The 16,254-nt window shown below is 41.9% G+C and overlaps 1 protein-coding gene across 2 annotated transcripts in view; it reads right to left on the reverse strand.

Moving 5' to 3' along the window:
- Nucleotides 1–1,975: 1,975 nt before the first annotated feature.
- The window catches only part of LOC138513746 (C-type lectin lectoxin-Thr1-like), a 634,248-nt gene continuing 619,969 nt past the window's right edge, over nucleotides 1,976–16,254 (reverse strand). For both annotated transcript variants that reach the window (XM_069628829.1, XM_069628832.1), the window contains exon 7: nucleotides 1,976–2,292. In XM_069628829.1, coding sequence (XP_069484930.1) covers nucleotides 2,271–2,292 — 22 coding nt within the window. In that variant the 3' untranslated portion in view covers nucleotides 1,976–2,270. The remainder of the gene's footprint in view (nucleotides 2,293–16,254) is intronic.

The following is a 16,254-nucleotide window of genomic DNA, read 5'->3' on the forward strand; positions in this document are numbered from 1 at the left end:
AGCCAGCCTCAACATTTAGGGGGGCTAGATGACAGTTTTGAAAGCGGCTAGTGAGTTGGGTCAATAAACTAATTGCGCTGTTGGTCTCTCCAATGAGGGATGGTGTCTGGGCCTTTCAGCTTTAACAGTTGAAAGGGCCCCTCAAGCAGCTGCCCCATTTTGGCAGTCTTATGACACAGAAACATACTAGTAGTCTGCAGCTTTTAACCACCTTTTTAACCACCTTTCTACATTCTTTTGATTTCATTATTGATTTAAGCACTCTACAGGTGCCTTGGCCTATTTTCTCAAATGGTAAGGCAGGGGGTGCCCCCCCAACATCAAGATGAAATGGGCCTCCACCAGCCCTGACACATCTTCATCCAGCCCTGTTCCCACCTCCCTCCCAATTTTCCTGAGCCCTATTAGGAAGATGAATAGCAGTTTCGTGTTCCCCTTGGCCATTAGTCATACCACCCCAATTCAGTGGCTATTTAATTTCATAATTCTATGCTAATCACTGGAGGCGTGGGCCATCTAAAAGCTGAGCCCAGAAGTTAAGACATGACCAAAGCAAACATAAGTGTTACTACGGGGCTAAACTGGACCACGTTGAATGTAGGCAAGTCTAGCCAGTAATAACACTTATGGTGCACAGCCAGCCTGGACATGCTTTCTGTGGTATGGCATTTTTACTGGCTGGGAGTCCTTGTATGGTAATACTGGTATATATTGGTGCAGCCTGCATGCACATACATTGGAACAACCAGCATGAATTTATTTGTATACTGGCATATGTTGTGGGCAAAGGTTGGTGACTTGCAACTATTAGATTGTCCCATGTGCTACCGTACAAAACCAATTGCAAACTGAATGGATTTCTACCCAATTTTGCAAAGAAAATGCTGTAAAATGCATCATTTTAACCCAATGTTTCAAACATTTTTGGGGGAGTGAGAAACCCCCTCAAGTGCCACTTGGTTGGGTTGTTTTCCCTTACTGTGCTCTGTCGATCCTACATAATTGGTGCAAACATTTAAGCCTCTTCATTTCAGAAATTCACCAGCCTCTAGTGTACCTCATCTATCTGTCACTGTGTGTGATGTGTGTTTTAATGCGCACACAGGCGCAGGGTTCTCCTCACGCACCACACGCTGTCATGCCATCCTACATATATTTATGCATATGATACAAAAGTTAGTCTGGCATAAACCTCTCTAAAGAAATATAACTTTGCTGTAGTTGATTTTCAGTTGATTTTCAGTTGTAGTAATAAAGCATATTTGTTTCCTCCACACAAACTCAAGGGGAGATTTCTCGCATCTTCTGTTTGCAGAAGGGCAGTGGTGGCAACCTTGCCTCCCTGCCTGAGACAACAGATCAAAAGTCGTCCAGAGAGTAGCGAGTTTTGTCTAAGAAAGGGTCAGTAGATCTGAGAACCAGCACTGGCACGCAATGAGGATTAGTTTGCGTGGATGCAGTCTTTTTGTGTGAAGGACTCTCAATCAGCAGGATTGGCGGACCTCTTCCCTGTGGATGCAGAGACAACAGATTACCTCTGCTGGCCCAGTGCAAAGAATTGCAAGGGGGCCTCACCAATTGTTTTACCCCGGGCCTCACCAACCCTTGTGACAGCCCCGGGGACCAACAATAGCAAGCAACAACAAACTGTTGCAAACAGCCAATGAAAACTACCATTCTGTTGTTACTATGCAGTATTTTTTATAAATTCTGTATAGTAAACAGAATGTGCAGTTTTCATTGGCTGTTCTGACTGGCATGGCGACCTGTTGCAGAAAATACATTTGTGAGTCAGGAGTATTCTGCAAGAAATTGCAAAGCTTGTGGCCATTACGCAAGATTTAGCAAGGAACAATAATTCATTCGTAGCACCTTTTATCCTGACCACAATCTCCCTTGCAGTGTCTGTGTGCAGTCACTGAGCTTAAATGATTAAAAGAGCAATTCTAAATAAAATAAAAAAAACAGGCACAACAATATATCAACAATTCTATTTGAAGCATAAAGATGTATTCACATTTATTCAATTTACCTGCATATGGTCATCTGATATTTATTTAATTTTAATATTAGAAGAAAAACTGAAATGTGCCATGATTTGGATTTTGATTATCGCTCTACAATACCTATATGCAAATTAATGTTTTTATTACTTTTTTTTAAAAAAAGGGACCAATGCACACATTTATATTTTGGAAAGGTAGATGTGTGACTCTGATTCGTCGTTCCTTCCTTCAGAAGCATGCAGAGGTCAATGTGTCTTCCAGGCATCAGACATCATTGTTGCAGAGTCTAAAAAGGAAAGACAGACAGAAATAACAGTTATGTTTTATGGGATAACCCAACATAGGCAGTAACTTGATAATGGTCCCATACATATTGCATACCGCAGCTCCATTCCCTCCTCTGTGGCCCCACCAGTTCTCAATTTTAGTGCATTGAATTCCTGGGTGCAATGCCAGATCCAGCATGTACCCCACCATGATGTGCTTTTGCTTTCCACTCATACATTAAGGAATAGTAAATATAATGGAACCATTTGCTTCAAATCCAGTATTATTTTCCCATAAATTGCACATTTTATTATTTTGAAGTTAACATGCCCACGTGAAAAAAGGTCTGATGGTGAAGAACCACATTCAATTCTTACATCATACTTTGCACTGCACACAGGAGAAGAATTCCTTCATCCAGTTGACCGTTTTAACATTCACTTTCTTGCTTGTCTTCGCATGTCTTGAATCTTTAAGAGACCCTTTGAGCAGGACTCTAGGACTCTAGCTGGCTTTTTTCAAAATGTTCAAACACTTTCTTCGATCCCAACAGGGAGTCTAATACACAGAACGTTTTCCAATGGGGTTTTGCCGTTATAAAATACGTCTGTGAATTAGGCCCTGTGTCTCATGCTGATATGAGGTTAAATCACTGGAGCTCAAACTATCATTCGTTTCTTGAAGCAGAGTTTGCATCGTATGATGAATCAAGGCTCCAGAAGGAGCCTCAAACCTCTTGAAAGCTGTTTCAGCAGCCAATCTGAACATTGGAATCTCCAAGGTTTGGGGCTCTATGAAAGGCTTTCTTGCATTTTGCTTTTGCTACACGTCCAGTGGGTGGTTGAACAGGATAGTCTCACACTTGGACAGTGTTGGAGAGATTGTAGAGTGATTTGGAGAAGTTTTAAAGTAGTTTCTGCAGTTGTTGGAAAGTGTAGGGGTTCCTACTATTTTCTTATTTTGTATGTATTTATGTATACAATGTCAGACAACACAGTTCTCATAGGAACACATAATGTATTGTTAGTTAAAAACACAATAAGAAAATCGAGCAATGCAAGTGATAGGTAGATTCAATTAGAAACATCATAACACTTTGTTTCTTAACAACGGCATTTATTAATTTAACCACGTTTTGATAGTAATAGTTATGTCAGTCCTGTGTAAGCCATTTCCATGCTGTGATCCAGTCAAAATAGATAGCAACATCTAGGGCCCCATTATAGAAAGGGCAATGTGATTACATACTATGTGAAACACTTGTGTACGAGCGTGATATAAATAAAATATCAATACAGTTGATGGTGAGTGGCATAACACCTGATGGTACAATGATGTCCATCACAGAGAAAAGTGATTACTGGCAGTGCCAAAATATGGCTTTATGGTAACACTAAAGCCACAATGAATTACAACTGATGGTTAATCTGTTACCTCTGGTAATGCCCTTTACAGAAGAAACTAACACCCACACTTGGTGCTAGTTATCACTGGAAATAAGAACAGGTAATCCATAATACAAATAAAAGCTAGCTGCCACTACCTACAGTTTATGTCAGAAGGGGTCCCTTAAGCCTTAACTTGAAGATTTTGGAAATGTGAGTACCTCTGAAGTGTTATCGCTATTCCTGAAGTTTATATTCATGACGGGTGCAAGAATGTTATTTATTGCTACAGAGACACGTTAACATCTATTAATTTAGAATTGTTTGTGACGTCATTTTGACACTAGTGGAAATTAAGTACTTCTGGGAGTAATGTTTAATTGAGAAACCACTGGGATTCCAACCACAAGACTGAGATTAAAATCCAACGGTCGGAAAGGCCCCTGGTGAGCTAATTGTTCTCTCTTCTAAATGGAGGAAGGGTTTGGGTAAATATAGTGGGAGAGCATCAAAGCAAGTGCAGGTGGCACCGCCCTGGAAACAAAACACAGGAATACGAGCAGTGGCTTTAATTGCCACTGACATTTTAAATACCAGTTTTGTGACATTAATCTGTAATAACACATGTTTTTTAAAGTATTTTCATATGTGGTTTCCTTTTTTCGTTTGCTTAAAGATCTTGCACCACTCATACCATCCCTCTCTCTCTCACACTAACCCCTCCTTAGCCCTCAACAATTTCAAAACCAACATCAGCCAAGCATCTAACCAAATAGGCCTCCACCAAAAACAGAAACCCCATGAACACCAACGCATGCTTTAGAGGAGGAGCCAAGTACCCCCACCTCAACCACGTCACCTATTTTGCCTATAGATTGGAAATCAGAGTATGTGACATACACGGAGCAGTTAAAACGACAAAAGGCAGAGTATGAAAACTGTGCAGCACCTTTAGGTATCCTAGAAGCAAGATTCCTATTGAGAAAGCCATTCCTGCACACCAAGAAGTATGATATTCATTTGAATGAGATCCCTGAAGAAACAGAGCAGATAAACAGCAAAGATGAATGGTGACGTCACAACAGAGATAAGCTGACGTATATAAAAGAGATGCAGAGACCAGAGAATGCAGATATTCTATAAGGCATCAAGAAAGTATGAGGAAACATATGCCACAGAGATGATGGAAACCTCAAGTTAGTTTACACGTGTACAGATGCAAGAAACGCAAGCAGCAAAGTAATCATGACGATAGCCTCATGCTTTATAGTGAATAGATTGCAGCAAGCACCAATATTTGCATATATGCAAGTAAAGGATGGATGTTTCCACTGCACAGCTGGAATTAACAAAATGAATCTCAGAAGACAAGGTTGGATGAGCCAAAACGTATGAAACTGGAGCAAACTGAAATTGGATACAAATCGTGTGAAAGAACAGAACTCCTGTTCTGAAGGCATGGACAAAAACAAAAGACTTCAGAGGTCTATTAAGAATTAGTATTTTAAATGCACCAGAAGCTTCATTCCATGGTCTCTAGTTACGTGGAAGGATGAAGTTGGACGAACGAGATGGTCATACATACGCACAAGTGCAGACCGTGCCTTCACTCCCTGAATTTCTCAAAGCTAAGAACACTCTCAAGGCCGAGCTTCAAAGCCCTAATTGAAACTAGACCATTGAGGTGATGATGGATTGATATTCTAATTGGTGGGAAGCTAGTGTTAATACAAGCTCACCAGCACCTGGATGTTCAGCCTGCCTGCTGCTAGACGTAGGTGGAAAAGTACTGACAGAGGTTAGAAGCCAACCAATTATAGAGGACCACGTAATTAAGGGTCCTATAGTTTTTGTAGCCAATCGGACGTCGTACATATAGTGACGTTCATAGTGGCCATTTTTGAGGGGAGGGCTTAGTTGCCCCACCTGATGTTAAGTACCCTATCACTTTCATTCACTGATTCATGCTAGTATATAATGTATGCTTAGATATTCACTTAGACCCTATCATTACTGCGCATAGGTTTTTGTAGTTTTCCACACAGGATGACGTTGGTAGTGACGCAGGTTAACGTCACTGATGACTAATTTTGCATATAAGAACCCCGTTTTTTATAAGATGCTTTGAGTAAGAGGATCGAGCGAGTTCGTTGATGTTCGCTGTGCTCTCTGTTTTAGATAATTGAAAATAAAACAGTCTTCCTTTTGCCAAATTACGAGTCATTTCTATTTTTGATGTATGAATACAATCTGCATCCCCATCCATCTCCAGGGTATTGCTGCTCGCCTTAGAGGGCTGGTAACCCCCAGTTCACATGGTAGCAGAGGTTGGTTTATTAAAAAAATCCATCGCCATAAATAAACTTTAGAGTCACTGAAATATTGCACAACCTTTGCCATTTGGCTAACAGGATGTGAAGCTCCCCGTAGATAATGGCTATTATACAGACCCTCCAGAAAATTGCGGCATGAAATGGAAAGTTTTGCGGCACAAAAAAGAAAAAAATTGCGGCACACAACTGCGTTTTTTGCGGCATTTTCTAACGTTGAAAAATATATCATTTAGCATCTTTTTTAGCCTAAAACCAAGTAATTGCAAGGCTTTTGTTAGTGAGGAACAAAATGTTGTGTTCTGTCTGGCCACGCTCTGTAGGACAGCCAGGTCGAGTCACCACAGCCTAACATTTTGGATTGTGGTGGAGGAGGGGGGATATTGCCTGATCAGCTCCATGGAAATGGTGCTGCGCCACTACTTCCAGCAGACAAGTGGAAAGCAAATAAACAGATAGGCTTGAATTCAAAAGTGTAACCCTGGTTGAAGCCCATAGGTTTGCTTTTCGCTTGTCCTATGACCCCAGGAGAGAGGGGGAACAACTCTACACTTCTCCATGGAAGGAATCCATGAGGCCCAAGACACAGGGGCAATGCAGTGGCAGTAACTAGCCAAACAATGAACTCTCTTGGGTGGTCTTAATTCCTTTGTTATGCCACCCACACATGGTGACTTAACACACCCACAAACAGAAATGAAACATCACAACACTACTAGGGGTCAAGTCCTACAAATTAAAGTGGGGGGAATCATCAACAAATGCAATGGCATGTGATGTCATCAGAAACTAGCATATCAAGGTGAAATATGCATATATAATTAAATTGGTTTTGCATAACCATCAAAATTGCACAGGACGAATGGCATTTGCCTTTCATAAATTTAAACACCCAATTTTGTGCATAATTGGTGTCATACAGCCCAGCCTTGATTGAAGGCTGGGCTGCATGATACAAACGCTCGTAGCTGTATTCGTTTCAAATTGCTTTACAATTATTGTAAAGCAATTTGAAATGAATACAGCTATGAGAGTCTTCAATTGGAATCATGCAGGCCAGCCTTGATTCAAGGCTGGGCTGCATGATACAAACGCTCGTAGCTGTATTTGTTTTCAAATTGCTTTACAATTGGTATCATGCAGCCGAGCCTTCATTTAAGGGTGGGCTGCATGATACAAATGCTCGTAGCTGTATTCATTTCAAATTGCTTTACAATTATTGTAAAGCAGTTTGAAACGAATACAGCTACGAGAGTCTCCAATTGGTATCATGCAGCCCAGCCTTCAGTCAAGGCTGGGCTGCATGATGCCAACGCTCGTAGCTGTATCCGTTTCAAATTGGTATCATGGGTTGCATGATACCAATTGAAGACTCTCGTAGCTGTATTCGTTTCAAACTGCTTTACAATCATTCTAAAGCAATTTGAAACAAATACAGCTACGAGCGTTTGTATCATGCAGCCCAGCCTTGAACCAAGGCTGGGCTGCATGATACAAATTGAAGACTCGTAGCTGTATTAATTTCAAATTGCTTTACAATAATTGTAAAGCAATTTGAAATTAATACAGCTACGAGAGGCTTCAATTGGTATCATGCAGCCCAGCCTTGAGGCTGGGCTGCATGATACCAACTGTAGACGAGCGTCGGAAAGCATTAAGTTTATGCTTTCTTTTCCGGCACTCGACAGGAAAGTAATTTACTTTCCTGTCGAGCGCCAGTAATGAAAACAGTCCAGTGGCCTCTTTGGGTGCTCTGAGTGGGGGGCAGATGAGCGGACAGGCTAGTGCTTACCTGGCTACGCTTTACCAACTCTGTCAGCTTGGCAGGGCGGGCACTCAAAGAGCCTTGGAGGTGCCTGGGGACACAGCCAAATGCTGTGCATCTCCCAGGCCTGCGTGACCCTCCCCCCAATCCTGGGCCTGCAATGCAGAGCAGGAGGTGTTAACCCTCAAGCTGCTGCAATCAGCAGTCAGCTGTGTTCGCTCTAAATCATTAAATGAGTGCGAAAAAAGACACACTAAACTAACGTGTCTTTTTCGCGCTCATTTAATGATTTATAGCGGCAATTGCGGGAAATGGCAAATTTTGCGATTTTTTTGCAAATCGCAAAATCGCCATAAGGTGGATGGTCTGATTATAAGTATCAAAGACCTTGCAAGGCGGGTGTGACGGGTCCCCTGGTTTGCACAGCATCCCCTCCCTCATCTACGAGCAGCTTATCGACGACAGTTTGAAGAGGCGGTGAAAGAGGCGTACGATCCGAGAGTCGTTAGAAGAAAACATGCAAATGGTGAGTAAAAAACTAAGGAGTATGGCAAATTGATGCATGTGCAGTGAATGAAAGGAAGTATTAAGGTAAAAGAAGAGTAACAGAGGGAGGCAGTATAAACGTGATGGAAGAATAAGAGTGTTAAAATATTGAGTAGAACTTGACTTGAGTGATGCTGAGCAAGTAAGAGATATTGTGAGAGAGGCCACAATAAGATAATACGCCCAATGCCTAAGTTTTAAAGAACGTTAGAAGAAATCCTAATATTGAGTCCTGTAGCAGATGAGGTAGAAAACGGGTCTGATTAAAGGCAGACCTAAAGAGATTGCTTTATGTTCCGTTCGGAGCAATTTTTAAAGGGCAAGAAAGACCCCGGAGAGGGCTGTAGAGAGGAATATATGTGACCAGTTCAGTATGTCTGTTTGTCTGTTCGTTTTATGTATTCGTGTATTGGTGATGAAGGTCATAATTGAAAAAATGGTGATAAAAGAGAAGTGCAAAGATGAAAAAAGAAATTGATTGTTTTTAAATTGAACTTGATGTTTTCTTTTTAGCAAGGTTAAAGTAAAAATTGTGATCAAAGGGATTGGAGCTGCAATGAATGGTGCACACTGATGCTGTGTTGATTTGTGAAACAAAGTTTTAAACCTGTGATAAAAGTAAATAAGTGTTAAGAGTCAATGAGTGACCAGGTTAAGAATGCAGATTACTCCACTTGCGCATCTCTGTAAGCAGCTGCTAAAACATGCACCCAAGCTTAGACAGTACAGTGCAGAATGGGTTAAAGGAACCGCAGACAAAATGTTTATGCTGTGGCCGCAGGAGGGTCATTATCGAAGACACTTTTGCAGCACATGATGACATATTTGCATGCTGCCTACACAGGGAAGAAGCTAGACAAGCGACTTGCAAGCTTAGAGCTTTGGAAAATGTACCAGCAAGAGAAAGATGAGCAGGCTCCTCACGATTGGATACTTAATCTATGCCAAGAGGGGGGTGAAGAGCCCTCTGCTCCACCCGCCCCGGTTGAACTAGAAGATGAGAATGAGAAAGACGATGGGTTATACTCCTTGAGGGAGATTAAAGCAGCGGTAGGGTACAGTAACCCGATTTATGAGTCACCTGCGCAAAGCAATGACGAGGGCCCAGAGAAAAGTACTGAGAAAGATGTAATCTCTAAGGTCCCAAGGGACAAGGAGAGACGCGATAAGGAAAGAAGCGATCAAGCACATCTCTAGACCTAGGAAAAGAAATACAGAGATGAAAGGGAGGGAGAGATAAAACTGAATTTGCTTAAACTCGATGATAAAGGCATCGAGGATGTAAGGCACAGGGAAGATCGAGATGAGCAAGATAAAAAAGACAAAGAAAGGGAGGAACAATTAAAAGACGAAGGGGCAAAAAGAAAAGATAAACGGGAGCAGTTGTATCCAGATGGGCAATTGCAAAAACAAGAAAGAGCAGAGGAGCAGAGAAAACATGACAATAGACAGAGAGCAATCAATGAACAGGAAAGGCTAGAAGAGGATACAGAGATAAAGGGATGATGAGATATGAAGGGCAAATGAGAGAAGGGATGCACGAAAAAAGAGGAAGACAGAGTGAGAGAGGAAGCAAGAAAGCAAAGAGAATTTGACAATGACAACGCAAACAAAGGCAGAGAGCATGCGATCTTGATCACCTGGAAAAGGAAGTAAGGAATCCTGATCCAGAAGTCGCATGGGAAGATATAGAGATTTATTTTACAGAATAAGATTAATTACCAGCCCTATCTAGAGCAAATCTAGAAGATGAGTTTGACTCGAGGAGCATTGGGGAAGCAATCGACAAAGTATATCATGAAATGAGAGCTCAGAACGAAATAAAGTGAAAGGGCAAAAATTATTGACTCGAGAATACACAGCTGTACAAACCAGAGGGAGCCTCATGTAGACTGACTCTGAACATAGATGAAGAAGAGAGAAGTTGCACAAGTTGGGCACAGGAAATGTCAGACGAAGACATAGATACCTTTCAGGGGGAGGAGAGAGGTGACGCATGTGGTCCTGAAGGATGCTTTCCTATGGATAAGATAGTAAGGTGGTCGGTATTAAATGCACCTATATCTAGGGCATAAGAACCATGGACACAGTCAGACCAACCTAAAAGGCAACTTCATGGTGAGAGGGGGGAATATCCACCATTTGTGAGCAGATTGAGGTCATTGCCAGCAAGAAGGCGGTGCAGGAATATCACCCCTGAGGATGATAGACAAATGAGAAATGGGAATGATTTTGGGGCTTCACAGTTTCCTTTTCTAGAGAAAGGGGGAACGAGACCACAGTTTATACCATGGCCTCAGATGGATAGAGATAATTTCAGGTGTAAACTCCAGAATCTGACTTTCGGCACTGGAAAATGGATACATGAGTTTGATTAAGGGTGTTCTAATCACCATACTTGGTGAGAGAGCTGATGACATTTGGATAATGGCAGGATACCCTCGTGTTACTACAGTCAACACTGCTCATGACGGAGCACCGTACAATAACTCCAGGGAGGCAGTCTGGAAAGCGCTTAGAGTGCTGTATCCGGACACATCTGATAAGGGAGCTATAATGACAAAAAAGATGCAGGAAGGGGATGATCCGTTGGTTTACATTCAAATTTTTCAGGAGGCATGGGCCCTGGAAACGCACAAGGCTTGCGGAAAATCTATATGGGTATTTTATCATATATTATGCCAAGGGCTGTCAGAGCCAGTACAGAGGCAGCTCAAGAAGTTAGTGGGTATAGAGGCAAACCCATGGTCGGAAATTCAGCTGACCACTGAATTATTGCATAATCCTGCATGAAAAGAATCGCAAAAAAGACGATGTAAGGAAAGGCGAAGAGGCAAAGCTACTGCAGAATAAATTGTCCAAGTACACCATTGAAGGGGCAATGCTGACTAGCGTAGCTGGATCGACTTCTCAGCAGATGGCGAACGTGCCACAAATGAATAGTCAAAGGCAGTTTGATCAGAGTAATAATGGGTATGCTCCACAGGGAAGAGCATTTTGTGGAAGAGGGTGGCAAGGTAACCAAGGGAAATGGCAGAATAATCAGGGAAGCTTCCAAAATAACCAAGGTGGGTTTCAGAATATGCAGAAGGACAATCGCAATATGCAAGATGGGCAGGGTAGGAGACCTCGGCCTATATGTTGGGCGTGTGAGATGACAGTGCATTTTGCTTGCTTGTGCATAACCCAAGGGTTTGTTCAACACAGCCACTTTTCAAGAGGGGGGATGTTTAACCCACCTGCGTATTCGCAGCAAAGTTGAGATAGATTTGCTCAGAATCACACGATGCAACAGACACAAGCACCAAGAGTGCAGCAAGACCTGCAAACACAGCAAGCAACGGTTAATCTGCCACAAGGGCAGTCACAGCTGTCACCTATGCTGCTTCATCAGAACACGAGCACAGGACAATCAATGACTCCTAGGATAGGGGGTGTCACTGTCGATGGAGGGAATCCTTTCACGGGTAATGCGATGAGGCTGTACCCGCAATAGAACAGCTCACTGAGAGACCTGATGTGTTCGATACTATCTCTGATGCAGAATCCTCATGAGGAACCAAGGGTTGACGTCAGTATTGAAGGCAATTTTTTTTTTTTGTTTTTTGTTTTTAGTAGACACAGGAGCAACGCGTCTATTTATACGAGAGGGGACATTTTCAATGGCTGGCAATGCCATGAATGCTCAAGGTTTCACAGGAGCTACAAGCAGAGTTCCTTTCACAGAAGAATTACCAGTCTCTATAGGAGAGGGTGACATGTTAGTGCCATTGCTATACTCGAGGCAGACACCGGTCAATAGATTGGGTCGAGATTTAATGACAAAGTTGAACATGACAATTTCATTTACTGATGAAGGCATAGTGTGTTGAACACCAGGAATGCATTATTTAAACGTGTGTGAATTTATCATGGCGTTTGCAGGACAGGTAGACATGAGAGCAGATCCTTTAGAGCCAGAGGTTTTTCATTATGGAGTGCTTATTCTGTTAACATGGCTGCCAGGCCTAGTAGGCAGAACGATGAGAATACCGGATAAATTTGTATTCAGACCAAGAATAACTATGCTTGAAGAGGAGGGTTGAGTTTGTCCCTTAGAGCTACAAGCAGCCATTGTGCAAGGAGAAATGGCTTTGCTTGAAGGAAATGATGATGAAGGCAATGGTGCGTAGTAATCGCCATCGGGGAAGGTTACAGACTGATGATGATCTGTTTGGAGATCATTCATCTGATGACGATGTCATATTTGAAATGAACATCACTTATTGGGTGAGAGCAGTTAAGAGAGAAGTTCCTCAGAAAATGATGATAGCACAAAAGCGTCCTGAGTATTTTGATGAAGATATGGCAAAAGTGCCAGTTTCATTATGGACCACAGGCCCCTATGACGTAGGCCTGCTGAAGAGGGTTGGAGAAATGAAGATTACATTGAAACCAGGAGCAATTTTACCTCAAGCACGACAGTATCCTATGTTTCAAGAGGCAGATGAAGATATTTTTAAAACAATTTCTGCCATGATGGATCAGGGCATCTTAGTGACGTCAGAGTCACTGTGTAATACTGCAATCTATCCTGTGAAAAAATGGAAGGGGGGTCTTGGAGACGGCCTAATCCTTCTACGATCTCATGTAATATACCTGTGGAGGCACGATATTTTATGGGTATTGACTTGAAAAATGCATTTTTCTCAATCCCATTGCATAAAGACTAGCAGGATCTGACGTCATTCACGTTCAGTTCAGACAAACACGCCTGAAAATAACTTGTTTACCACAAGGGTATTGTGAGAAACCATCGATTTGCAATCTAGTCCTCCAGATGGACTTCAGCAATATTGATTTAGAAAACGTTGTGCTGCAGTATGTAGATGAGATTTTAGTTTGCAGCATGTCAGAAGAAGGGTGCATACACGATTCTGTTCAGCTGATGATTACACTCACTGACAAAGGATATAAAGTTGACAAGGAGAAGTTACAATATTGTCAAGAAGAAATGTGGTACATAGGCCAATTGATTTCACATGAAGGAATGAATGTTACTCCTGAATGAGCTGAGGCCATTTTGAAAACAGCCAAGTCCCAGACAATAAAACACACTCAGAGATTTCTAGGATTATTTAACTACGTCAGAGCATGGGTCTTTGACTACAGCTCATATATAAGGCCTTTATTACAAGCTTTAAAGAAAGCACAGGCAACGCAGGAAAGCATTGTATGGACTGAGGAAATGGAAGAAGGGTTTGATGAATTGAAGAAAGCAATTTGTACAGATCCAATTTTAGGGATTCCTAATTATGCTGAGGAATTATTTTTGTTCTCACATACAGATGGTACTGTTATGATAGCAGTACTCACGCAGAGGACTATGTTGGGGTACATGCCCCTTGCATATTACAGTGGAATGTTATACCCAGTAATGAGAGGTCATTTTCTGTGTGAACAATCTTTAGCAGCCGCCACATTCGCTATAGAGAAGACTGCAAGCATAGTGATGGGAAGTTCTATCACGTTATTTGTTGAGCATGCAATATTTGCTATTTTAGAGAAACAGAAAGGCACATTCAAATCTCAAAGGGCTTCTGCCTATGAGGTAGTTATATTGAATCCAGTGATTAAGATAGTCTGATGCAAAATAGTGAATCCTGCTATGTTTGTATGTTTGTAGCTGTTTGTAGCTGAGCCAATGACAGAAGGAGAGCCTGTACACGATTGCGCAAACTATGAAGAGTTCTATGATAAAATCCCTAGAATAAAGGAAAACGTTTTAGCAGGGGGAGAGATTGTTTTAATTGACGGTTCTTCAAGGATCGATCAAAATGATGGGCAGAGATATACAGGTGCCGCTGACATGTATGAAAAATATGTTTGTCATGATGCCTATATCTGAGGGCTATAATAGCTTGTCAAAATGCAGCTAGTGGAGGTTCAGGGGGAAGCACCTCAAGAGGAGAAAAATTTGTGGATGCGAAGAGGGTGTTCTTTAAACCCCTATGAAGAATTGTGGTGACAAGGCAGCACTGTAGCATTATTAAGGGTGGTGCTGGAACAGCTGCACTACACCGCGCATGTAACTAGGGAGAATCTCGCTGCAACTATTGCTGAGGATTGGTTTGTACCAAATCTGTTAGAGCATGTTGTATGTTTTATGACAAATTGTTTAGTCTGTCAGAAATTCACGGCTGGGCATACACTGCGCACAGTTAGGGGAGGTATTCTGAGATCCAATGGCCCCTTTCAGGATAGGCATATCGACTATGTCAACATGATACAAGCATGTAATGGATAAAGATACATGATTGTAGTGGTGTGTCCCTTTTCAAGGTGGATTGAAGCAGGTCCGTGCACACACCCAGACTCCACCAAGGCAGCAACATTTTTAGTGAGGGAAATGTTTCGTAGATGGGGAGTATGTGAAATAATGAGGTCATATAATGCTCCTCATTTTGTGAACCAGATATTTGAACAGATAAGCGTGTTGCTTGGTATAAAGCACACATTTTCTTCAGCTTATCATCCACAAAGAAATGGGTTCAGCGAATGGCTAAACGGTTTGCTTAAAGAAAGAATAGCCAAGTTGAAACTTACCTTAAAGAAAGGATAGTTGCATTGCCTACCACTGGCATTATATGCATTGAAAACCAGCCAGGTTCTGACCACCTTCTAACTCCCCATGAAATTGTGACGGGAAAGTGAATGAGCATTCCCCTCACACCTCCACCAGAGTTGTTCAGCCAACTGCAGATTTACTTGGAGTGGAATTGCGTGATTAGTTTGAATTGTATGACTTCAAGTATCTCTGTCATTTCAGGTCAGTTATGTCAAAAAGGGTGTGGGGCAATGCAGAACACAGAAGGAGATTCTACAACAAGTGAATCTCAGGAATTACATGTTCCCAACTACTGCCCGGTGATGCAGTCCTAGTCCGCAATCATACACGGAAGAAGTGGTATGAACCTGCTTTAGTGGCCCATTTTTTATGGAAGATGTCACGCCATCTGCAGTCAAAGTCCAAGGCAGACGTGCATGGACATTTATAGGTGACACGAAAATTCATGTTGGAGAAACCCATCTGCCCTCACACCCATCGGAAGCAAGTACAGGCATCACGGAAGAACCACAGCAGTGCAGACAAGGTCTATGGTGAGGAAGAAGGAAGTAGAAGCTGAAAGTGAATAATCGAAGAGTTCATTGGACTGTGGCTTTGTTCAGGACACTCTTTTTAGCCATTCATAAAGGAGTAAGAAAATCTGATTCGAATACTCTGTGCAGTCTTTGCAGAGCTGAGGAAAACATTGTTGTTCTTAAGCCACAGAGAAGCTTGTTAGACTTTGGTCTGAGGCAGGCTTAAGCCTTGATAAGAAGAAAAAAATGCCAAATTCTGATTATGGTTTTGATAATTGGAAAATAGTACTTTATCCTGATTCCTTCCATACTGAGTTCCTGTTTGGATTTGCCTATGGTGTTACCCAATGACCACGTTCTGCGGATCATTATTGCTTATTTCAAGTTTGTGTTGCGCGTATTTCCTTCGCTTGTGGGGAGAACTAATCACATTCCTGGTTTCCTGCAAGATCCTAAAAAATGGCCCAGTTATAAGAAAGTTGCTTATAGTTATCGCTGAACAGATTTTGCAGTTGCCCGAGTACAGTGGGGAGAGCACAAATGCCCCTAACAACTGATGAAGCACACAGACTGGTTAGTGTGGTGTTCTATCATCTAATTAAGGAGTACCCACATCTTGTTGGAAGGCACACAGATGTGCGTACATTTCTAAGGGACCCGAGAAATACTGCAGACTTAAAAGTAATCTTGGAAGGCATCATAATCCAAGTGAGTCTGTATTTTGAGCGAACTCTGAGGTCAAAGTAAAACTTTCCTTCTAGATACAGATCTAGAGGCTGCTGGTCAAAGAAAGACTCTTGTTCAATAATGAAAGAAATTCATCATGTCGTCTG

This window comes from Ambystoma mexicanum, chromosome 12 (assembly GCF_040938575.1).
Source record: "Ambystoma mexicanum isolate Mex_15411 chromosome 12, UKY_AmexF1_1, whole genome shotgun sequence".
Taxonomy (NCBI): Eukaryota; Metazoa; Chordata; class Amphibia; order Caudata; family Ambystomatidae; genus Ambystoma; species Ambystoma mexicanum.